Source organism: Schistocerca gregaria, chromosome 8 (genome assembly GCF_023897955.1).
Source record: "Schistocerca gregaria isolate iqSchGreg1 chromosome 8, iqSchGreg1.2, whole genome shotgun sequence".
NCBI classification, from domain to species: domain Eukaryota; kingdom Metazoa; phylum Arthropoda; class Insecta; order Orthoptera; family Acrididae; genus Schistocerca; species Schistocerca gregaria.
In genome coordinates this window covers 408737624-408764646 of record NC_064927.1, presented here as the reverse complement: position 1 = coordinate 408764646, position 27023 = coordinate 408737624, and the positions used below count along the sequence as shown (strand labels likewise).

The 27023-nt window shown below is 43.5% G+C and overlaps 1 protein-coding gene across 1 annotated transcript in view; it reads right to left on the bottom strand.

Moving 5' to 3' along the window:
• The window catches only part of LOC126285220 (uncharacterized), a 190125-nt gene that overhangs the window by 21675 nt on the left and 141427 nt on the right, over positions 1 to 27023 (bottom strand). The window contains exons 7-9 of the mRNA XM_049984521.1: positions 25557 to 25717; positions 527 to 634; positions 442 to 492 (exon numbers count right to left, since the gene is read on the bottom strand). Of these exons, the coding sequence (XP_049840478.1) occupies positions 442 to 492; positions 527 to 634; positions 25557 to 25717 (320 nt within the window). The remainder of the gene's footprint in view (positions 1 to 441; positions 493 to 526; positions 635 to 25556; positions 25718 to 27023) is intronic.

The window sequence follows — 27023 nt, the reverse complement described above, 5'->3', positions numbered from 1 at the left end:
ATCATATAACTAATGAGGAAGTATTGAATAGAATTGGAGAGAAGAGAAATTTGTGGCACAACTTGACTAGAAGAAGGCATCGGTTGGTAGGACATGTTCTGAGGCATCAAGGGATCACCAGTTTAGTATTGGAGGGCAGCGTGGAGGGTAAAAATAGTAGAGGGAGGTCAAGAGATGACTACACTAAGCAGATTCAGAAGGATGTAGGTTGCAGTAGGTACTGGGAGATGAAGTAGCTTGCACAGGATAGAGTAGCATGGAGAGCTGCATCAAACCAGTCTCAGGACTGAAGACCACAACAACAACATATAACAGACAGTCCCTTCAGTCTGTTAATCGCCCACTGATCCGAGTAATAGTGGTTAGCAGCAGTAGTTTGACACTTTGTACGGATCCAAATGACCAAGTATAGGAGGAAGGAAGGCAGTAGAGGAAGGATACCTGTGACTTGGTCTTGGCAGCGCTGGCGGGGTCCGTCTCTGTGGTCTCCTCCTCCTCGACGTCCTCGGTGGGCGGCGTGGCAGGCCTGGGTTTGGGCGGCCGCCACGGCGGCAGGCGCCGCCCCGTGTACACGTGCACGCACGGCTGGTTGGTGCGCACCTCCAGCGCGCGGCCCGTCTCTGGGTGCTCTAACCTGCACCAATAACGTACACCTCTACTTCTTCATTCCCTTGTGATGAGGGCAGTTGCGATAGAATAGCCGAATGAAAACAGTTGATTTAGTCGGCCGTAGTTTTACGTTTCTATAGGATTGTTACTCACTCATTTCTTTCGAGTGTAACAAGTCTGTGTGTGCGAACCACAGGATGAAAACAATCGACTTAGTCCGGTGCATTCAGTTCTCAACGGACAAATATGGCTCTGAGCACTATGGGACTTAACAGTAGTAGTAGTAGTAGTAGAGGGGTTTTGGGCGCACGACAGCAAGGTCTTCAGCGCCCGTTCAGTGACTTAGTGAGGCGGGTGTCAAGAAAAATCCCAGAACAGGAATATAAAACGAAACAGGAAACATGGGTAACAATCGTTGAAAAACATGTGCTCACCCACACCCAAGCGTGGGATGAAGCAGAGCGTCAACAGTAAAACATGGACAACACAGGAAGAAAATGTTAGAGGGAGCTAAAACAATGTAGCAGATGGAAGTGGCTGGCTGACCGCAAGGAAAAAAGGGGAGGAGTCAGCCACTCTGCAGTACACTAAAACCTCCAGCCTAAAAGTTTAGGCCAGAGTCCAGACACATCACAAAACTTAAAATCCCTAGACACACACGTCTCATCATTAGCTAACACAGAAGGCAGATCCCCATCAACTTGTGCTTCTGCCCGTGCATCACGGTATAAAATGCAGTCTGTTAAAATGTGCCGGATAGAGATGTGCACACCACAAGCATCACAAAACGGAGGATCCTCCCGCCGTAATAAAAAGCTATGTGTGAGAGGACAGTGCCCGATCCGAAGACGTGTGAGGGCCACCTCCTCCCGCCTGAGTAACCGGCAGGAGAAACGACACGGCCGAGTGACTGACTTTATGAACCGCAGTTTATTGGCCGTCACCGCCAGCCATTCGTCCGCCCACAACTCCATGCACTTCCTGTGGAGTGCAGGGACTTAACATCTGAGGTCATCAGTCCCCTAGAACTTAGAACTACTTAAACCTAACTAACTTAAGGACATCACACACACGAATGCCCGAGGCAGGATTCGAACCTGCGGCCGTAACGGTAGCGCGGTTCCAGACTTAAGCGCCTAGAACCGCTCGGCCACATCGGCCAGCCTCTGAACGGACACATTCGATCGTTTTGCCATTGTTAAATCATTATTGGTGACTGCACTCTTTTCATCTACATCTACATCTACATTTATACTCCGCAAGCCACCCAACGGTGTGTGGCGGAGGGCACTTTACGTCCCACTGTCATTACCTCCGTTTTCTGTTCCAGTTGCGTATGGTTCGAGGGAAGAACGACTGTCTGAAAGCCTCCGTGCGCGCTCGAATCTCTCTAATTTTACATTCGTGATCTCCTCGGGAGGTAAAAGTAGGGGGAAATAATATATTCGATACCTCATCCAGAAACCTGGACAGCAAGGAACACCGCGATGCAGAGCGCCTCTCTTGCAGAGTCTGCCACTTCAGTTTCCTAAACATCTCCGTAACGCTATCATGCTTACCAAATAACCCTGTGAAGAAACGCCCCGCTATTCTTTGGATCTTCTCTATCTCCTCTGTCAACCCGACGTGGTACGGATCCCACACTGATGAGCAATACTCAAGTATAGGTCGAAAGAGTGTTTTGTAAGCCACCTCCTTTGTTGATGGACTACATTTTCTAAGGACTCTCCCAATGAATCTCAACCTGGTACCCGCCTTACAAACAATTAATTTTTTTACGATCATTCCACTTCAAATCGATCCGTACGCATACTCTCAGATATTTTACTGAAGTACCAGTGTTTGTTCCGCTATCATATAATCATACAATAAAGCATCCTTCTTTCTATGTATTCTCAATACATTACATTTGTCTATGTTAAGGGCCAGTTGTCACTCCCTGCACCAAGTGCCTATCGGCTGCAGATATTCTTGCATTTCGCTGCAATTTTCTAATGCTGCAACTTCTCTGTATACTACAGCATCATCCGCGAACAGCCGCATGAAACTTCCGACACTATCTACTAGGTCATTTACATACATATTGTGAATAACAATGGTCCCCTAACACTCCCCTGTACCACGCCGGAGGTTACTTTGTAGACGTCTCTCCATTGAGAACAACATGCTGTGTTCTGTTTGCTAAAAACTCTTCAATCCAGCCACACAGCTGGTCTGATATTCCGTAGGCTCTTACTTTGTTTCTCAGGCGACAGTGCGTAACTGTATTGGAGTCAAGGAAAATGGCATCTACCTGGGAGCCTGTACCTAATATTTTCTGAGTCTCATGAACAATTAAAGCGAGTTGGGTCTCACACGATCGCTGTTTCCGGAATCCATGTTGATTCCTACAGAGTAGATTCTGCGTTTCCAGAAATGACATTAAACGCGAGCAAATAACATGTTCTAAAATTCTGCAACAGATCGATGTCAGAGATATAGGCCTATAGTTTTGCGCATCTGCTCGACGACCCTTCTTGAAAACTGCAACTACCTGTGCTCTTTTCCAATCATTTGCAACCATCCATTTCTCTAGAGACTTGCGGTACACGGTTGTTAGGAGGGGAGCCTGTATCACTGTTATTGCCGTTTCGATAATTCGTTTTTATTGAGTGCCAATAAATAGCTTTAAGTTCAGTTTTTTGTCCAGGTTTATGAATAAGCGTTCTCTTAATAGCCAAATTTGTGCCTGGATCAGAAGGCTAAAGCGCTCAGTGGGGCGAGAATGGAAGAGATAACATGACTGGATAAAAAGAGAACCTCTAGATAAATTCAAGGCGTTATACAATTTCTACAAAGATGATTCATATTGTGAAATTTTACTGTTCAAAAGAATTAAGGGAACACGTATACCAAAATCCAGTATGTTAAATTTATTTTGTTACAGAGTGTACCTTGGGCTTATTGCATGAATTGAGATCTTCGCTTTCAATGTAGGCAACAATTAAAATCATTCACCATATAATGGTTGTGTTATGCATTACAGCGTCAGGTGACCCCTTAGAAGAAAGTGAGTACCGGCGTCCCAGTGTTTTCTAGTGAGGTACGCATATGACAATCGTCATTTGTGGAAGTTGTGTTCAACCAAGCACATGCAATGCGATATCGTAACGCAGAGCAAGTTGCAAGGGGCGGTCTGTTTGATCCAAAAAGGATGGACTTTCGGTAGTGTTGCTGCACATATAATTGCCTCTCCATGTGTCATCCATAGATTGTGGACAAGCTACAGAGAGATAGGTCAGTAGACAAGATGAGTTGGACAAGGTCGCCGACGCATTAAATCCCACTTGAAGACTGATATTGTAACATCCATGTTATAAATTTTTGGGTACAGTGCGACGAGAGGAAATTGTGCCTGTGGCAGTTATAAACATTATCTATTCGAGATATGAAAAAATAGTGAATTAATTATTTATATAATATTCCATATATTCCAAAAATAATGGCAACAGACCCCCTTGTAATAAATAGTGTACAGATGTGTGGGACTGATATACAAATTGTAAAACAATTTAAGTACCTTAGAGAAAATATAACCTATAACTTAAATGAAAAAATGTCATGGACAGAGAGAACTAATAAATTACCAAGAGCCCAAAAAGTATCCAGAAACACATACAACAAAAAATTTTTGTCAATAAATACAAAATTAAAACATTACAAGACTGTTGTCCAACCAGAAATAACCTATGGAAGTGAAACCCTTTTTAAGCTAAATCAAAAGAACAACACAGACAAAATTCTAAAAATAGAAAGAAGAATAATAAGGGCATGCATCAATAAAAAGCACCATAAGCAGGAGAATGGCGTATTGTCCCAAATGCAGTAGTATATCAGGAGATAGAACCAGTAACGGATACCATGAGAAAGAAGAGAATATCATTTTTGGGCCATCTATTGAGAACACCTGAAGACAGATTAATACGCAAAATTTTGGAGAAACTCTGGAAACAAAAACAACAACCTGTCTGGATAAAGGAAATAAAAGAAGACATGAAAGAACTAGACATAACGCTGGAGGACTTGAAAACCAAATCAAAACAAGTAAATAAATTAAAAAATAGAAATATTAGATTCTTGCCAAAAATGGATAAAAGAGAAACAACTAAAAGGGTATTTTCAGAAGAGGAACGAAAACAAAGATCGGTTAGAATGAAGAAATACTGGAAAGCCAAGAAGGAAAAAAAAAAAGAGAAATCTTAGGAAGACCGGAAAGAAATTGACTGAAGTGGTCCAATGAGGCCGTAAAAGCACAATAATAATAATAATAATATTCCATGATATAACTGGACATATCGATGTGTATTATACAAAGACAATGATAATTGTAAATTCCTTTTATGATCTGCGTTTGTCTTCCTTTGTTTTTACCTTTTGTTGGATGGCTTTTGTAGGTTCCAGCACGCAAGACGCATATGAAACTGAGGTCTGTTAAGAAATTGTAATTATTTGTTAATTTTTACTTGAAAATAGAGTTCATTATTATTATAAACATGAGTGAATAATTATTTGTAACTGTAATTCCTCTCTCAGTAAGCATTATCTATGTTAATTGTTTCTTTCCGCTGCAAGGAGCGCAGCCATTGATGATAGCGATTTGTATCGCGTTTTTGTCTGTGTTTTCCTTAGAAACAAATAAAATGTTTGCTTGATGAAGTCTAAATAGTGCACAATACGAAAGTAGTTTCTGTAAAGTTTAATAAGCAGTTAAAATATTTATTTGGTCTAACAATAGAAAGTCTCTATCAATTGTCTGCCGCCATCTTAACAATTTTCTCAGCGGCAAATTCAAATTACGCAACTCTGCAGACATAAATGTTGAACGTAATACAAATGTGTAAAAATAAATGTGCACCGGTGGTCCCGAACTCATTTGAATGAAAATGATTCGAATCAGATTGGTTCTTAAAAAACAATGCTCATAGCACGAACGTTATAACAAACTTTTCTAGCTGATGTATGGAGCCGAAATTAATTACGCACGAGTTGCGAAGAATATTGTTTCAGGTAACACATGTCAGTGTTGTGCGCGGCTGATATTCGGTGGTTTTAATGATCATTTTGCTGAAGATAACTGCTTCCATCTTAATCAATAGTTGTAAGGAATCTGTTGTATGAACTGTGATTTAGTGACACTCACACAACTTACAGACATGCGATGGTCTAGTGGTTCTAGGCGCGCAGTCCGGAACCGCGGGACTGCTACGGTCGCAGGTTCGAAACCTGCCTCGGGCATGGATGTGTGTGATGTCCTTAGGTTAGTTAGGTTTAAGTAGTTCTAAGTTGTAGGGGACTGATGACCACAGAAGTTAAGTCCCATAGTGCTCAGAGCCATTTGAACCATTTTTTTGAACAACTTACAGACAACACGTTAACACGACGTTAACTTGGAGTTCTTTAGCAACTTGATCAAATCTTTAGCCGGGAGAAAAATTATTTAGTAATTACTCAATGTAATAAAATAAGATTATCATTTCCATTTACAAATTAGTTAAATACCAAACCACTGAATAACACAGCGAACGCCACAATATCTGGCCATCTCGGCGTTGTACGGATACCACCTGTGCATGGCAAACGATCACAGAAGGGCCACTGTCTGATCAGACTGTGATGAACAGGGAACGAAAGAGGACCTTACGACCCAGACGTCCTATTCGAGTATCCCGCTTGACACGACATCATCTTGCAGCTCGCCTTCAGTTTTGCCATTGCCATGTCAACTGGCAACTTCGTCACTGGCGAAACGTGTTATTCACAGACGTGTCCAGATATTTTCTGACGCAAGGTGATGGCCGTGTTCGCGTTTGAAGACCGGTGGTGAGCGGTATCTGCCAAATGTTGTCCAGGAAATAGAATCACTTCCAAGGTTCTGTGATGTTGTTGGGAGGCTTTAGTGTTGACAGCCATACGGTTCCATGGTCTCCTTACCACCAAGCAGTCCATCGGATAGATCATTTTGGATGATGTGGTGATTGCTGCTTTCGGTGGTGGCCCTGAATTCATTCTAACGGGGGCCCACGTGGCGGGCATAAACGCGGATGTCTTGCGAAGTCTCGGCATTGAAGCAACGAAATGGCCAGTGGTGAGTCTCGATCTAAACCCCATCCTGCATATAATGGACGTCATTGACAGACGTGTTCGTGATCGTACTGCTCCACTACAGACTCTCCTAGAACTCTCGTGGGCTCTCATTGAAGAATGGGAATGGATATCACAGGGTGACCTCTATAGATTTATACGGAAATGCCGCCTAGATTTCATGCAGTGATAAACTTTCATGGAAGGCATAAACGTTACTGAAGCTCACAGAGTGCAATGTGAAGTACCTAGGATGATGGGATAAATGATTGTTTCTACATTGTTTTCCACACATGTCGGACACTTTTGTTCTTTCTATGTAAACGATTGGGGATGTAATGAGGTATTGTTTCGTGTGCTTAATTTGTGAAAGATAAAGATATAATTTGCTAACATACCTAGTACTCATTTATTGAGTACGGCAGACGAACAATGCCATGTTCCTCTAATTCTTTTGAGCAGGGCATCCTGATCAAAGTAATCCAAAGAAACTCAACGAATGATGACAAATGCTTCGCGCAAAAGAAAACACTTCCGACGAGTTACACCGTATGCTCATAAAGAAAGTGATTAAGTGTCAAAACAGTTAAAAAAGATGCATCATATAATTTCTGTTCACGTCACCTCGCCATTTAACGAACGAGAACTGTCGGTGATGGGTGGAAATGAGCCGGAAGAGAGCGAGACATACATTCAATAAATTTAATTAACAAAGTGTTCCTTTATTTTAAGATAAATTTATAATGTAGCACCAGTTATTAACCAGTTAGAACCAACCAAAAATCCACATTTAAATCGAGAAGTACGACAGTATCGTATTCAAGTAAATAAATACTCGAATTCTGAAAATAAATCACTTTTACAAATAAGCAAGGCTACTGTAAATGATCCTCTCGTTTCAAACCTCTGTATCTTCCAAAGTAGTACATGTGCAAATATGATTGCTACACGAATAGAACAATGAACTCATCAAGTTTTCATTTCGCACTCTAAAAATGTTCTATGAGAACTACCCTCGTCAGACGATGTCCGTCCAAGCCGTAGTCAAGTTCGCCCCATACACCATGTAGCATCGTTTTCTCAAGGGTCATCGCAGCAGCACTGATGCGCTTTCTGAGTTGTTTCAGTGTTCTTGGCAATGGGGGTATGTAGCCACGGTCCACGGTCCTTAATGTACCCAAAAAGGAAAAACAACACGCGTTAGGTCAGACGACCTATGGACCAAGCCAACAAAGCCACATCAACACCGTGGCCGAGCGGTTCTAGGCGCTTCAGTCTGGAACCGCGCAACTGCTACGGTCGCAGGTTCGAATCCTGCCTCGGGCATGGATGGGTGTGATGTCCTTAGGTTAGTTAGGTTTAAGTAGTTCTAAGTTCTAGGGGACTGATGACCTTAGATGTTAAGTCCTACAGTGCTCAGAGACAGCCACATCAACACCATTAAGTCCAATCCAGCGACGCGGAGGTTCACCGTTTAGGGAGCGACGAACATCGAGGCTCCAGTCAGCTTGATGGAAGACAAAACTCTCGGAATCAACAATCAGTTGTTTAAAACAATCACAACTGCAACACACTAAAGCAAGCGGTACTCGTCATATTCCTGTCAGAGTAGCAAACGTCCCATACAGCTCCGTATATGACATTCCAGTGAAAACATTAACATTCGACGAATCTCGTACATGCGCCACAATTACTTGAGGAGTTTCAGTGCCTCACACTCTCACACTGTGGCGATTAGCTTTTCCTGTTTATGGAAGATTGCTTCGTCGCTGAATATCAGCTCGAAGGCGAAATGTTCAACCTGAGATGCTTCCTTTGCTTACTGCCATTTTGTCAATGTATTGCTCTAGTAACGCCAATTGGTGGGTACAATAATGTTCAACCTCCAGTGCTTCCTGCGCATCGCGCCATTTTGTCAAGGCACTGCGCTCCTAGCGCCAATTGGTGAGCACAATGTAAATACAAAGAGTTTGCGATTCTATTCATGACTCAATTATATCTGCGCAGTCATACCTAGGAAGACCTACAGGGAGAATCATCTAAAACTTGCACCGCAAATATTATGGAAATCGGAAATGCTATTGATATGCAGTTTTCGAAGAATGGATTGGTGGTCAATGGCTGGTATTGTTAACCTATAAACAGAATGCAAACATATACTTTTTAAATGGAACAATGTCTATTGAAATAAACAAACTAAAAGTAGTGTAAATTAAAATGTCAGTGGTGTTTGTCGTAGGACTCTAGTGTGAGTCGTTTACGAGATATATCGTATTTTGAAAAGTTCCCACACCGACCACTGTACAGTACCTGTGGTAGCACACACTAAAGAACAACACAAGTGCACACACTAGTGATGTGGATTCTGGCCAGTAACGAGACAAATGACCATCACAGGTAGTTTTCAAAATGACCTCCGGCAGCGGCAATACACGCTTCCAGTCTGCTATGGAACGACTGCAGCCCGTGTGCTAACATTTCACCGGAGATGGAAACAATTCGTGAAGACATGCTGTGTTACATCGTGCAGTATGAGTGGACAGCCATCATACTGGCACCACAGATTCCTCCTAGTCTGCAGAAAAACGTCTTCTAGCATCCATGGAGACTTGTATTAGTGCCATGTACAGAAGCTAACACGATTCTCATAATCGTCTCCATGCAACTTTTGATGGAGATAAATGTGGGAGGGATGGAACCTGTGTCGATGGAGAATGCATAGGACACTTGCCTGACTCATGCCACTTCCTCGTGCGATTGCGCGAAAGCTAATGTGCGGATCAACTGTAACAGCAACGAGAACATTAATTCCCCCGTCTTGGCTCTGAGCACTATGGGACTTAGCTTCTCAGGTCATCAGTCCCCTATAACTTAGAACCATATAAACCTAACTAACCTACGGACATCACACACATCCATGCCCGAGGCAGGGTTCGAACCTGATACCGTAGCGGTCGCGCGGTTCCAGACTGAAGCGCCTAGAACCACTCAGCCACTACGGCCGGCAATTCCCCCGTCTTCTGTCGTCACTTATTTCCCTTTGTTATGCTGCCTAGGTGTTACACGATCACTTTCACGTAACTGATTGAAGAGACTGATAAATAGTTGCCAGATGGCTGACGTACAAGACCGAACGTACAAGACTTCTCTATACACCACGAGAATGTCGGTTTTTTCTGTATTGATAAATCCCATCATGCACTCACGACCTACTGCTTCGACTGCCATACACTAGCTCAACTTGCAGTGCACGTAAGGACACACAAGCACATTGTCAGTAAATATAACAACATCGTACCTAGCAACTACGCAGGTTGAATGGCTCAAATAAATGTAGACGTGGATAAGTTTCAAATTACGATATCTCGTATACGAATCGCACTAGAATCCTGCAACAAGCACCACTAACATTTTAATTTAACCTGTTTTTCATCTGTTAATATCAGTAGCCATCGTGCCATTTCAATTAGTGTATGTTTGTACAAAAACACTTTCTATGTGTTATTACAGTCTGTTGTCTGCATAACAATCTATTCCGTGAAAACCGCACATCAACAGCATTTTCCATTCCAGCAATATTTGCGGTGCAAGTTTTAGGTGATTCGCCCTGTAGAACTCTGAAAACGAATGAATCATTTATACTAGCTCTGTTCTTTGTTCCCGTTTCCTTGAAATAAATGGTTCAAATGGCTCTAAGCACTATGTGAGGTCATCAGTCCCCTAGACTTAGAACTACTTAAACCTAACTAACCTAAGGACATCACTCACATCCATGCCCGAGGCAGGATTCGAACTGCGGTCATAGCAGCAGCGCGGTTCCGGACTGAAGCGCCTAGAACCGCTCGGCCACAAGAGCCGGCTCATTGAAATAAGATACATTACTTACCTGTAAAAAAAGTTGACAAATATAGGCATGGTTCATATATAACTCGAAGGCTAAAAAGTGTGTAAGTAAAACTGACTGAAAACATTAATATACCTGACGTAAATGTTAGATATTTGTGTCAGTCGGCTGTCACACATTGAGTGCAACAGCTCAAACCCTGTGAGTGAGTGAAAAAATTCATGTAACTGACATGGCCGCAGGGACTAGTTTCATTCGGTTGTTTAATGTGACTGAAAAAACAGACTAAACGTAAAAACAACCGACTGCTCAGTCCGTTGTTAAAACTAGTCAGTTGTCCTGTCGCTAGGGGCAGGGGCAGACTGACAGCATTGAATGGGTATATTACACGTATTGGGAAACAATTAACGGTAAAAATGACTTTACTAGATAAAATTTTAGTTACTTGCTTTAAAGAGCTCACTGGTGGCTTTGTAGTTCTGCAGTTTGTGCCAAGCAACTAAAGTGACGCCGTATCAAAAGGCATTACGGCTGATACGGGGGTGGCATTGTATGCTCCTCTTTAAATTTTGGTGGCATCTTTTTCAATACGACGCCAGCTAAGATTGTCCGAACAGTCGCTGCCGTTGCTGGTAAATTTGGTAAGGTCTTATGGGACCAAACTGCTGAGGTCATCGGTCCCTAGCTGTCGCTGACATTTCGGTTACGGTACTAGAAGTGAACCAAGAATCAAATAAGGAGAGGAGAAAGCATAAATTTTGGATTTGGCAGTCGACTTTGCACAGATAAATCATACGGCTGTGAAACACGCTTATAAAGAAATAACAGTCGTAAATCATGCTTAATTCCTGAAACACTTTTGAATAACAAAAGTAAATTTCGAGTAAAACACAAAGGAATTAAAAACATGTTATGTCACCTAGGCCTTCCTGCTCGAACATATCAGACTTCATTGAAATTTTATGTGAATGATACATTTCCCCAACGAGCACTGGAGAAGTTTACCGTTCGTCGAAGCAATACTGGGCGAGATACTGTATTGTCATTTGTAAGACTCCATGCGCGACTTTGCGCAGAGCGACCGTGAATTTCTGGAGACTTTGAGCTGTTATATCCCGTGTAATATTTTGTTGAAAGAAATTATATTTGGTCACCTTGTATAACTTTACGCGTTTGCTTAAGAATAATAATTAAAATGATTGTACGAGTGATACTCAGCTATGAATATATAGGCAAATACGACCGAAAAACTCGGCGTTCGAAGAAATGTCAAAATTTGGTTCATTATTTATCAGGGACTAAACGTGCGACGAACATGAAACTTGGCATATTGTAAACTAAAGATACAAGGTTCTCAAATATAAAGTTTCATTTATGTACCACTTCCCAATAGTGAATAAATTAAGTGCAAAGTAGAAGATTTTGTAAAAACGTGAAAAATGCGGTATCTTCGACCCGATTTTGCAAAACACTATCTTGTACAAAATGCTGGGCTTATTAGAAAGACCATGGTTTGAACCTAAAACCACAATGTACTGATAAGCCAATGCGGGCTAACACTGTTACATAATTTGAATCAAAATAGGGCGCGAAAATGTCGGCACGAAAAAAATGTAAACTTCCGATTCTTATATCTCGTTGCGTAAACGCATGCCAAACACGAAACTTACTACTCAACAGTTCGGTACCACAAGGATGTGGAATATAAAATTTCATTCACCTGCTATTTTCTATTAAACTACAAATTATTAAAAAAGATGATTTTTTTTTGATACGGTGGGAATAGGGTACAAGTGACAATTCTCTTACAAACACAGCTTTCTATTAAAGCTTCAAAATCAGCCTCATTCGAAACAACGTGTTTTGAGACCCCCCTACCCGAGTAGTGGATTTAATATCCAACATGGATTAACAATGCTGCATAAACTGAGGCAAAGTAGCTGAAAAAATCGCGCCCCGAACAAAGTTTTAACTTTGGCGTCTTATATCTCGTTGATTAAAGGCATGATAAACGAGAAACTTTGGACACAACAACTTAGCAACACAAGTTTTTCTAATATAAAATATCAGTCGCAAATTTACAATCACAAATTTACACTTTCCCAAAATATCATTTCAAACTTGATTTCCGTAAAAATTACAAAAATAGATTATATGCAATTTCTTTTTATAAAATTTGTTTTCCGCAACTGATTTCAAACTAATCACAGTCGGAAAGTGCATGTTTTGAAGCAGAAAAATCAAGTTTAATTTTCCAATATGTGCTAGCAATATCTGAATACGACGGCTAAATTTGAGGGAATGTTGTCCGTGAGCAACCTGTTGTCCGTGTTTCTTTGCAAGTGATTTCTATTTTTAAATTAACAAGGAATGTCTCACTGTGGTGCATGGTTACATAGTCACAACCAGTTCCAGAACATGGAAGGGTAACCTCATGGCCATAGGGGTCACGCAATACCAGACACAGGTAGGTTTCTGCGTTCATGTTCCCAACCCTGTAATTTGGTTTCTTAATTCGCAATCTCCAGTGTTATGGTGGTAACTGTCTGCTTAAAAAGCAATTTCCTAAGTACCTTATCTATAATTCTCAGATCTGTAGCAATATCTCGCACACGCGGCAAGCAAAAAGGCAAATCAATTTTGATTTTAAACCTCTCAGCATTGTAGTTTACAATTTTCGAAATTTTTTGGGCCACGCTCTGCAGTTCACTTACTGGAAATTGGTACTGTCGGCCAGATGATGACATTGAAGGAAAAGAGAGAGTGGAAATGAGGTGTTGTTCTAGTACTCCACAGGCACCTGTCATTTGGGACAATAGAATGAATGGACCGGGTCTTGACGTGCTATAAATTTTATCTGAGCATAATTTTGTTTCGTTGATATATCAGTAACATCACTGATCCATCATTTGTTATCAAACATACAACCAACGTAACGGCAAAGCAACAACTCCATCCATTTCAGATTTAGCGTGGCTGGGCTAGATATTCTGGTTAATAAAATTTCTTAGATTTCTTGTTTTCGAGCATATATATATATATATATATATATATATATATATATATATATATATATATATATATATGATGAAGTGTACATTTTGGTCGTAAAAGTTGAAAAGATCTTTTGGCGTCAATATTTCATTTGTTGAGGGCCTTTGTGGGCTTGCATGAGTAACCAGTCGTTGGTATGTGCCAACAATCCCATCACACGGACGTTTACCTTGGCTGGTACAAAAAATGTTACAGTCCTTATCAATGTTGAAATAGATTTTACGGCTACACACATTGACAAAATCCTTATAACTTTTATATTGTGCAGCCGAGACGTGGCTGAAATAATATATTTTAGTGATCTTTGTTTGAGTCGACAAGAAATCAATCCATTCTCGCATTAACACATGTTGCAACTGATCTGAAATAATGCAACAACGAACTGTTTGCAACATGACCTCTTTCACATAATAAACTACAACAGGATGTAATGTAGCTACCGAATTTTCCCAATGAAATCCCTGAGCAGCATCTAGAACAATAAAACAATAGCCGGCCGTTGTGACCGAGCGGTTCTAAGCGCTTCAGTCCGGAACTGCGCTGCTGCTACGGTCGCAGGTTCGAGTCCTGCCTTGAGCATGGATGTGTGTGATGTCCTTAGGTTAGTTAGGTTTAAGTAGTTCTAAGCCTAGGAAACTGATGACCTCAGATGTTAAGTCCCATAGTGCTTAGAGTCATTTTTGAACAAAACAATAATTTTAATAAGTCTTCGGAATTTAAATTAAGAAACCAAATTACAAGCTTGGGAACCGGGATGAAAGAACTCACCTGTTCTTGGTATTGCGTGACCCCTGTGGCGATGGTGTAGCCGGTCCGTGTTCTTGAACGGGTAGTGACAATTTCACCACAGACCAACACAATACAGTGAGATATTCCTTATTTATTTAAAAATGAATGAATGAATTCAATATTGGAAAAATGGGACATGAACGAAACTTCTTACCTTCGTCATACCTTAAGTCCCTGAGATTTAAGAAGCAAAAGTTCGAATTTTTTTCGGGCGCCGATTTTTTTGGGTGGCTTTGTCTAAAATTTCCTGTCTAAATGTCGCTCGTAAAATGCTTTTCATTATTAATCTCAAGAGGACGCATAGAGTTGTAGATGATGGCCAAATTTCTTCTCATTCAAGAAAATATTGCCGAGGTATAACAGCTTAAAGTCGCCAGAAATTCACGTTTGCTCTGTGCAAAGTTGAGCATGGAATAAAACAAATGACAATACCTTGGCCAATATTGCTTCGACGTACGTTACATTCTACTAGTGTTCACGTGTGAATGTTTACATAAAATTTCATCGATATCTGCGATGGTCGAGCTGGAAAATGTCCCGAATTTAGTAGATTTGATTCAGAATAACCCATCGGCTGCCAGTGGGCGTTGATTTAAATCGATGAGGAAAGTTGAGAATTTGTGTCAGATCAGGATTCGAATCCGTGTCTCCTGCTTACTAGACAGATGCTCTGAACACTGCACCATACAGACACAGCGGTCCCCGCAACTGCACCGATTATCCTCTCGCGCCTCTTGCCAGCCGCATTTCTCAACTTAGCTACACACTATTTATGTAATGCGTATTACTCGGCATTCCGATAAAGGTTTGAGCGTGATGTGCGTCCGCACTCAAGTGATCAGTTGGTCATCCTTACACTAATTAGGTATGTTGTGCCTAGTCTTTCAGACATGTCTGAAAGGGAGGGCCCAATTTTGACCCCGCAGTCATTATGAATCAAGACACAAATAAATTGTTACGCCCAGGGTAGTATATCCAGCGGACACAAAAAATTCGTCCAAGTTCTACCTTGGCAGCTCACTGAAGGTGAACCGCGGGTATCAATGACTGTCACCTAGGGGGAAATGCCGAACGAGTTGCAGCAAAAACGGAAGCTATCGCAGCACTGCGGAAAGACTGACTCCCCAAGTCTGCATGCGAAATGTAACGATGTCATGGAAGCCGAGAGATACTGTCATCCTACTGACAAGTCAGAGTCTCGTAAGAAAGGCCGAGTACAATGCAACTTTAAGCAAGGAGACAAGAGTGTCTGAAAGATGAAGTTGCGAAAGTCTGAAGCCATTAGGAGAACTGAAAGCGAGGTAAAGCCACGGCACATGACGTCATGGTCATCCCCATAGCCGCAGGTAGCATGGGAGCGTTAACATGAATACCCCACCCTTCTCAATAAATGTCTCATTCCTGAATGCAAATCGTTCAGTTTGTAGTCCCAGCCCTTGTGCCAGTTGCAGTTATCCAATGTGAGGAGAGGATATAGGGGTCAACCCTTGGTATGACTCTCCTATCTCCTATCGTCTATGGAGCCACAAGTCTGGCTGGAAGGGCACTGATGTTGCCAGCTGCAATGCCAAATTCCAAGTCAACGCTGATGGGATGAAGACGCTGCCATCACCTTGCAGGCCTGCTGCAGGTTTGACCTGCGTGACCTGGATGCTGTCCATCGTTCGCCTTCGAATGAGAGAGCGCCGCTGCTGGTCGTGGCAGACACTGATGATCAGCTCCTGTCCTGTAGATTGGATCTGCAAGCCGACCCCTGCGTACCAGCGAGTACTTGAGGTGGACCTCGGTCGAGACTCCTGAGGGCAAATCTTCGATGTCAACGAGAGCACTTAGGAGTTTGATACGTAGAGCTGGAGGGCCTCTGGTTTCCGCGGGTCGGCAACGACGCCATGATACAACAGCCACCGACCGACGCTTTGCTGCGTTGGTGGTACCGCACGACGAGTAGAAGCTGACGAGACGCTACTCTGGCAGCCTGGTTGTGGCACAGCAAATTTGGAAATTTGTGGTAAGGTCTTATGGAACCAAACTGCTGAGATCATCGGCCCCTAAGCTTATACGCTACTTAATCTAACTTAAACTAACTTACGCTAAGAACAACACACACACACACACACACACACACACACACACACACACAACAATGCCCGAGGGAGGACTCGAACCTCTGACGGGGGAGGGGACCCGAACGAACCGTGACGAGGCTCCCGAGACCGCTCGGCTACCCCGCGTGGCCGATAATCCTTTGTTTTTGCCTAATAAATGTGTTAATGGCAAAGATGTTTTCCTGGCGCTCTCAATTGTAATTAGGATCTCACCACCACATTCCGCTCGACTCTCTCCTGATTAATGTAAGAGTCTGGGACTGGGCCTCTATAGTATTAAGACAATAGCTGTCTAATAAGCAGGAAACCCGGATTTGAATCTTGGTCCAGCACAAATTTTCAACTTTCCCCTTTGATTTAAATTAATGCCCAATAGCAGCTAATGTTGCTAATTCCTTAGTGTCTTGACGATCACTGACAAGAATTTCTCACTGATCTTGTTAATCAAGAGTTTGAAAAAGTGAGTACTTGTACAATTCAAAGGAATGTACAGATAGTGTTGACTTTCATCTGTAAAGTAAATAAGGTTCAATGACATTTAATGTAAATAATATACGAAGAGAACGTCTGTTTTTAGAGATCCATCTGTTTCTGTTCTGTTTATCCGAATACTAATGAAGGCTGATGTGCATAATATAATATATTGTTAATCATGTGTTAATGATACAATGTTTTATTTATAAAGTGTTTTAATCACGAAAAGAAATTTTAAAAATTTCATTTTTACCCGTTTTTATCCAACTATGTGATCAGCCCCTCTTGGCGGAAGGAGGCGGGGAAGGGGTTCGACCAAATATCACCAAATCTCATCCGGGGAAGAGGACTGGAATCCAAATTTTAAAGAAAACCTCATTCATGTAGTTAATGGATGCCCGCCAAGAAAAGTGGTATCACAAAGTTAAAGCGACTTTAACTTTCAGTGGATGGCTAAAAAAGCAACACTCGAGTGTTGCCACCGAAATCTGTGTGTTTCCAGAAGCATTTCTGACGGCGTAGAGGTGTCACTTTAGTTGCGTGTGAAAACCAGCACAACTCTCGGCAGAGGAGCGTTATATATGTACCAGTCCGTAGTATGGAATCAGCGCAATAAGATAGGTAATTGCGACAGGAAGAAGCCACTATGTTTGACCGTGCCTTTGACTGCACCCTGCTCACACTATGAATGAGGGTGTCAAATTTGTTGGTGTGTCACCGTGGATTGTCCGGCATTTCTAAAGGGGACAGTATACCACTTGCAGCCATGTAATATGACCTAGGAGCAAAGGCTGTAAAAATATCTTCCAGGAACAGGAGACATGTGTCACGCGTTGTCAATAAGAACGTTTCTGTCAGTGAATGCAGCACCACCACAACCAGACCCTCTATGAACTTTGCGAATGGCACTGCATGGGTTGGACACTTGGACAGCAATACGTCTTCAGTGGGACAAACAACACAGAAACTGGACAGCAGTTGGCTGTAAGCGCGTAATTTGGCCCGAGAAGTAGCGATTTAGCGTATTTTCGAATGATGGAAGGGGCCGAACGCACCGATGGTGCAGTGAGACGTTTGAAGTACGGCGCATGGAGGGTGTACACTGATAAGGTAAAAGATTATGACTACTGCCCACTGCGACGTTGGATGACATCTGGTGATTTTGCGGGTACGTGACGCCGTAAGAAATGTATAACCAGACGCGGACGGGGGATCACCCCAGCGAAGGCGTGGGATGCAGCTGGGGAAATTCACTGAGATAAGCGACTTTGACAAAGTGCAGATTGCCATTACGCAAAGCCTGTGAACGTGTATCTCGAAAACGGCGAAACTGGTCGAATGTTCACGTGCTGTTGTCGTAAGCATCTACGGGAAAAGGTAGAAGGACAGGGAAACTACCAGTAGGCGCTAAATGGTTGGCATCACAGAACCTGGAGCTCCGAGGCTTGTCTGCTCTGTAAAGTAGGATAGATGGTGATCTGTGGCATCTCCGCCGAGAGAGCACAATGCTGGTGCACGCACGAGTGTTTCAGAACACACTGTTTATTGTGTATTGTTGAACACTGAGATCCACTACAAACCACCACCACGTGTTCTAACGTTGGCCCAACGACATTGCCAGTTATGATTGCAGTGGGACAGTCGGTATTCGACCGTTGATTAATGGAAACGTGTCATCTCTTCGGGCGAATCACATTTTTGCTGCACATGGTCGCTGGTCGTATTCACAAACGCCGTCATAGAGGTGAACGGCGGCTCGAAACTTGCAGCGCGCCACTAACAACACAGGCAGTTGGGAACAGTATTATGCTATAGGAGGAATTCTCCTACGCTTGCATAGCACCTGTGGTAGTAATCGACGACACGCTATAGCTCCAAACCATCTGCATCTATTCATACCTGATGTCTTCCCCGACGACGATGTTATCTTTCAGCGTTATAATAATTGTCCGCGTCTCGGAGCCAGAATTGTGCTACATTGGTTTGAGGAGCATTATAGTGAACTCACGTCGATGTCTCGGCGACCAAATTCACCTGATGTAAAATCTATGAAACCCATCTGGGTCGCTATTGGGCGCCATCACCGCTAACGCAAATCAGCGGCCCGTTATTTACGTGAATTACACGACCTGTAGGTAGACTTCTTCTAATACTACATACCTCCACAAAGTTACCAACAGACTATCGGATTCCTGACACGCAGAATCGGACGGTTGAAATAAATTGGTTAAGAACTTCTCGAGACTTTTGTAACAACGTTAAAATGCAATTTGTTTTTATATACACTATTGGCCATTAAAATTGTTACACCAAGAAGAAATGCAGATGATAAACGGGTGCCGGCCGGGGTGGCCAAGCGGTTAAAGGCGCTACAGTCTGGAACCGCGTGGCCGCTACGGTCGCAGGTTCGAATCCTGCCTCGGGCATGGATGTGTGTGATGTCCTTAGGTTAGTTAGGTTTATTCTAGGGGACTGATGACCTTAGAAGTTAAATCCCATAGTGCTCAGAGGCATTTTTTGATAAACGGGTATTCATTGGACAAATATATTATTCTAGAACTGACCTGTGATTACATTTTCACGCAATTTGGGTGCATAGATCCTGAGAAATCAGTACCCAGAACAACCACCTCGGGCCGTAATAACGGCCTTGATAGCCTGGGCATTGAGTCAAACAGAGCTTGGATGACGTGAACAGGTACAGCTGCCCATGCAGCTTCAACACGATACCACAGTTCATCAAGAGTAGTGACTGGCGTACTGAGACGGCCCAGTTGCTCGGCCACCATTGATCAGACGTTTTCAATTGGTGACAGATCTGGAGAATGTGTTGGCCAGGGCAGCAGTCGAACATTTTTTGTATCCAGAAAGGCCCGTACAGGACCTGCAACATGCGGCCACGCATTATCATGCTGAAATGTAGGATTTCGCAGGATCGAATGAAGGGTAGAGCCACGGTCGTAACACATCTGAAGTCTAACATCCACTGTTCAAAGTGCAGTCGATGCGAACAAGAGGTGACCGAGACGTGTAACCAATGGCACACCATACCATCACGCCGGGTGATACGCCAGTATGGCGATGACGAATACACGCTACCAATGTGCGTTCACCGCGATGTCGCCAAACACGGATGCTACCATCATGAAGCTGTAAACAGAACCTGGATTCATCCGAAAAAATGACGTTTTGCCATTCGTGTACCCACGTTCGTCGCTGAGTACACCATCGTAGGCGCTCCTGTCTGTGATGCAGCGTCAAGGGTAACCGCAGCCATGGTCTCCGAGCTGAAAGTCGATGCAGCTGCAAACGTCGTCGAACTGTTCGTGCAGATGGTTGTTGTCTTGCAAACGTCCCCATATGCTGACTCAGGGATCGAGACGTGGCTGCACGATCCGTTACAGCCATGCGGGCAAGATGACTGTCATCTCGACTGCTAGTGATACGAGGCCTTTGGGATCCAGCACGGCGTTCCGTATTACCCTCCTGAACCCACCGATTCCATTTTCTGCTAACAGTCATTTGATGTCGACCAACGGGAGCAGCAATGTCGCGATACGATAAACCTCAATAGCGATCGGCTACAATCCGACCTTTATCAAAGTCAGAAACGTGATGGTACGCATTTCTCCTCCATAAACAAGGCACCACAACAACGTTTCACCAAACAACGCCGGTCAACTGCCGTTTGTGTATGAGAAATCGGTTGAAAACTTTCCTCATGTCAGCACGTTTAAAGTTATCGCCACCGGCGCCAACCTTGTGTGAATGCTCTGAAAAGCTAATCATTTGCATACCACAGCATACACTTCCTCTCAGTTAAATTTGCGTCTGTAGCACGTCATCTTGATGGTGTAGCAATTTTAATTGCCAGTAGTGTAACAGTTTAAATGTAGAAAACAAACAGTCTAGCTAGACCGTCGGTCTTGTATATTTCGTGACTAAATCGTCTTTGTTCCAACGATTTCCTCCTAGTCCCGCGAGCATCTCAGTCACTGATTAGCACGGCTGCACTCAGCTTTTGCACGATTGCAGTGGGCACGGAACCATCGAGGTTCGACCATCGATCAATGGAAACATGTCGGTTCTTCAGACGAATCATATTTTTGTTACACTGCGTGTATGGTCGTCTCCACAAACGTCGTCATCGAGATGAACTGCAGCTCGAAATGGGCAGCGCGCCACTGACAGAGGCAGGTGGGAGCAGTATTATGCTATAGAAGGCATTCTCCTGCGCTTGCATTGGACCTGTGGTAGTAATCGAAGACACGCTACAGCTGCGAACCACCAGCACCCGTTCATGGTAGATGTATTTCCCGACGGGGATGTCATCTTTCAACAATATAATTGTTATAGTGGTTTGAGGACCATTATAGTGAACTCCCGTTGATGTCTCGACGACCAAATTCACCTGATCTTCTGCTGGATGTAGCATACATTAAATACTCTGGATTTCGTCCTCGCCTATCTAAGGTCACATTATCAACCTTTGAGGCGGTGTTATACGGTATAATGATGTGGCGCAGGACGGCTAATTTTTATGTGGTGTGCTTCTATTCGTTCAAAGGCATCGATGTGATACCGAATCAAAACGTTTTCTTAATCTTCAAACACCTTATCAACATGGTTGCATTGCACTGAGGGTTAAAAATCGTACGAGGCACTGTGGCGATCTGAATTACATTAAGACATGGAATTTACTGTTGCGGTTATGAAACTATGGCCAGGATAATTCTGTTGTGTACAGACGGAGACGGTGAAGCTGTTTCGAGTTGAGCAACTTGTTATGAAGCAGAAGACAACGGTTCAGATGGTGCTGTGAGGAGTAGCAGACTACAAAAATAATGCCTTTGAATAGCAGTGTCTCAGCAAGGCGTTGTTTCCACGAAGATCTGTTGCGTAAATTGAAAGAATCGGTAGTTTCAGCTTTTAACGAGTATCTTGCATGGAGATGATGGGAATAAGTTATTAAGTAATTAAACATCTCTTGGGCATACAAACTGACATTTTTCCATCAGTCCAAAGGCGGATGCGATATTACAGAGCATCCCCCACAGTAGAACAAACTACACCCTACCACGCACTGTGTAGCAGCTCATGGAGTAAATATGGGATGAATGCTTTATGGCTATGGGTAGAGTGGAAAAAGGGAAAGACTATATTCTTGTAATTAAAGTCGGCGGTTCTAGGCGCTTCAGTCCGGAACCGCCCTGCTACTACGGTCGCAGGTTCGAATCGTGCCTCGGGCATGGATGTGTATGATGTCCTTAGGTTAGTTAGGTTTAAGTAGTTCTAAGTCTAGGGGACTGATGACCTCAGATGTTAAGTCCCATAGTGCTTAGAGCCATTTTTGTAATTAACTTAGTGCATTTAAAACTGATGTCTGGGGCGGCTAAACTGTGCGTGGTCTTGGCAAGTAACAATAGTGTCTCTACTTCCACATTTGTAAGCAGCATCTCAGACACCAAATGAGAACCGACTGGCTAAAGCAAGATCACGGAATCGGAAAGAAGAGCAGGAATTCTATAGGTGACTCTTTCATAAGTACACCGTACAACAATTTCGTCACCCTCAGATGTCCGCAGCTCACTGTATAGTGGCTAAGAGTTGCTGCCTCTGGATCATGAGGTCCCAAGATCGATTCTCGGCCGGGTTGGGGATTTTCTCTGCCCGGGGACGGGGTGTTTGTGTTGTACTCATCATTTCATCACCATCATCATCATCATCATCATTCGTGACAGTGGTTAGATTGGACCGTGTAAAAAAATTGGACTGTGTAAAAATTGGGACCTTGTACGGGCGCTGGTGACCGCGCAGTTGAGCGCCCCACAAACCAAACATCACCACCTTCGGAAGATGTCACGCTAATACCATGCAGCATCATCTGTAGCCATGATAGACAGCTCCGTTCGGCAAGGAAGAGAGTTAACATGTATCTGAAGACAGAGTCATTCACTAATGGTCATACCCCGTGAAGCTACCAATTATGAGAATACTGACTGCTAAGTTCCATGCCATTGCTCCAAACAGTGCTAGACATTTTCTGTGGGTTTACGGTTGGGTGATTTAGCGGGCAAGACGCTGAGATGTGATAAAGTGGTTGAGTGATCGTCAAACCAGCGATATACCGTAGCCCTGTGAACACCGCTGCTGTCATCGTGGGAGACAGGAGTGATCAAACATCCTCATCGTGAAGAAGTGGGGGAAAAAATCCGCGAAGTGAGAGCAGGACTCATACACCGAGGGTTCTGTACAAACCTAACTGTCTATACAGGTATTTCATCAGCCATGTGAATCGAGAATCTCGAAGATTTTTCCTTATTATCGATATCGATACTGACAAGATATCGGTCCCAGGAAATCCAAGAGTTTCGAGAGCTATTCCAAGATAAGTTTCGGATTTTTATCCTTAATTGAACCATGAAGCCTTGCTTCTTTCCGCATTTCATGATACTAGCACAACGGGGAGTACCCTATAGATTTCGTAGAATGGATTTGCGAGAATCAATACGTATGACATAAACGGCCATATGTTTTGGTTACATTGACTTATGAGTTAAATTTTTTTTCACCGTCAAGGGACTAGCGACCTTACGATGAGACAAATATCAACTTGACATGTCTACCTGTCACTGAGAAAAAAGGCTCTTAACAGACGGACATACAGACAGTGGGGCAACATGAGACACAAAAAAAAGAAAAAAATCATGTGACATAAGAACAAATTAAGAATTTTCTGAATTTTCTTCTTAACTGGTACTGTGGAACCTTGCTTCCTGCCAAATTACATGAATTTAGGTTTACGGAAAGTAACCTATAGGTTTTGCTGAGTGAGTTTGCGAGTGTCAAAACTTATGATAGAAACGGCCGTACCGTTTGACTGATTTCATTCATAAGCATAAATACACCACTGGCCATTAAAAATGCTACACCACGAAGTTGACGTGCTACAGACGCGATCCCAACGGCCTTGTATCACTAGCTGTCGAGATGACAGGCATCTTATTCGCATGGCTGTAACGGATCGTGCAGCCACGACTCGACCCCTGAGTCAACAGATGGGGACGTTTGCAAGATGACAACCATCTGCAAGAACAGTTCGACGACGTTTGCAGCAGCATGGACTATCAGCTCGGAGACCATGGCTGCGGTTACCCTTGACGCTGCATCACAGACAGGAGCGCTTGCGATTGTGTACCCAACGACGAACGTGGGTACACAAATTGCAAAACGTCATTTTTTCGCATGAATCCAGGTTCTGTTTACAGCATCATGGTGGTCGCATTCGTGTTTGGCGACATCGCGGTGAACGCACATTGGAAGCGTGTATTCGCCATCGCGATACTGATGTAATACCGGGCGTGATGGTATGGAGTGCCATTGGTTACACGTCTCGGTCATCTCTTGTTCTCACTGACGGCACTTTGAACAGTGGACGTTACATTTCAGATGTGTTACGACCGTGGCTCTGCCCTTCATTCGATCCCTGCGAAACCCTATATTTCAGCAAGATAATGCACGACCGCATGTTGCAGGTCCTATACGAGCCTTTCTGGATACAGAAAATGTTCGACTGCTGTCCTGGCCAGCACATTCTCCAGATCTCTCACCAACTGAAAACCTCTGGTCAATGGTGCAATGGTGACCGAGCAAATACGCCAGTCACTACTCTTGATGAACTGTGGTATCGTGATGAAGCTGCATGGGCAGCTGTACCTGTACACGCCATCCAAGCTCTGTTTGACTCAATGCCCAGGCGTATCAAGGCTGTTATTAGGGCCAGAGGTGGTCGCTCTGGGTACTGATTTCCCAGGATCTATGCACCCAAATTGCGTGAAAATGTAATCACATGTCAGTTCTAGTATAATATATTTGTCCAATGATACCCGTTTATCATCTGCATTTCTTCTTGGTGTAGCAATTTTAATGGCCAATAGCGTATTTTACACCGCCAAGGCACCTTCGACTTTATCATGTGACATATACTTCAAATTAATCATCTGCCTGTTCTGGAGAAAATGGGTCCGTACAGGTTCGAATGAAGGGTAGAGCCACGGTCGTAACACATCTGAAGTCTAACATCCACTGTTCAAAGTGCAGTCAATGCGAACGAGAGGTGACCGAGACGTGTAACCAATGGCACACCATACCATCATGCCGGGTGATACGCCAGTATGGCGATGACGAATACTCGCTACCAATGTGCGTTCACCGCGATGTCGCCAAACACGGATGCTACCATCATGAAGCAGTAAACAGAACCTGGATTCATGCGAAACCAGGCATCGCTGGTTAAATGCTGTTTGTCTATGAGAAAACGGTTGGAAACTTCACTCATGTCAGCACGTTGTAGGTGTCGCCACCGGCGCCAACCTTGTGTGAATGCTCTTAAAAGCTATCATTTGCATATCACAGCATATTCTTCCTGTCGGTTAAATTTCGCATCTGTAGCACATCTTCGTGGTGTAGCAATTTTAATGGCCAGTAGTGTACTTTAGAACGCGACTGCATATCAGGCAGGGCGAGCCGCTTCTGCTTCCCGCCTTGCAGTGGGCGCTCACCTGGCGACCATGTGGAGACCGTCGGGCGGCAGGTGGTTGAGGCAGAGCAAGTGATCGTAGCCTGCGGGCGTCCGGCCGTGTTGCTTGCGCAGGCGCTTTGGTGCCCGGAAGTCCAGCGCCGTCTTGCTCACCAGTCGGATCTCTCCTGTTCGTGTGGGATTCTGTCGGCACCTGCCCAGCTACAACACTATCTTGACAATTTAATGGAAATTCGTGGACGGGGCAATATGTACAATAAGAAAAAGGCAACCGCCCACGTATAGCGGAATGATGCGTGTAGCACAGAAATACGTAACAGAAAAAGCATCCGCATAAGCTTCCCAGCACTAGCTCTTTTTCTAGCTGGAGTACACACATTCACGCATACAAGCACGCTGACACCAAATGCAGCCGGCCGCTGTGGCCGAGCGGTTCTAGGCGCTTCAGTCCGGAACCACGCGGCTGCTACGGTCGCAGGTTCGAATCCTGCCTCGGGCATGGATGTATGTGATGTCCTTAGGTTAGTTAGGTTTAAGTAGTTTTAAGTTCTAGAGGTCTGATGACCTCAGACGATAAGTCCCGTAGTGCTTACAAGGGAACCTCCTCTTCACACTCCCCTCAGATTTAGTTATAAGTTGGCACAGTGGATAGGCCTTGAAAAACTGAACACAGATCAATCGAGAAAACAGGAAGAAGTAGTGTGGAACTATGAAAAAAATAAGCAAAATTTACAAACTGAGTAGTCCATGCACATGATAGGCAACATCAAGGATTGTTTGAGATCAGGAGCGCCGTTGTCCCGTGGTTAGCGTGAGCAGCTACGGAACGAGAGGTCCTTGGATCAAGTATTCCCTAGAGCGAAAAGTTTAATTTTTTTATTTTCAGACAATTATGAAAGTTTAGGCACTCACACATAATCAACTTCGCTCTCCAAAATTCCAGGACATGTTCGGATTTGCTTGGACATATGCAGGATTTGACGGTCTACACTCGGAAAAATTTGAAAACGTTAAAAACATATGTTTTGACAGAGCACAGGGAAAACTGTGTGACTGTGAAACTGTTGCATTCATTTGTTGCAGTTTATGTGACAAAATCTTATGTTTTCATCACTTTTTTGGGAGTGATTATCACATCCACAAGAAAACCTAAATCGGGCAAGGCAGAAGAATCTTTTTAGACATTCGCCAAGTGCACAAGTTAGGTGGGTCGACGACATATTCCTGTCATGTGACGCACATGCTGTCACCAGTGTCGTATAGAATATATCAGACGTATTTTCCTGTGGAGGAATCGATTGACCTTGCGATCAAATGTTTCCGGAGAGGCACGTCCTTTCGTCTACTAATCGCACGGTTTTGCGATGCGGTCGCAAAACACACACTAAACTTATTACAGTGAACAGAGACGTCAATGAACGAACGGACCGATCATAACTTTGCGAAAATAAAGAAAGTAAACTTTTCACTCGAGGGAAGACAAGGACCT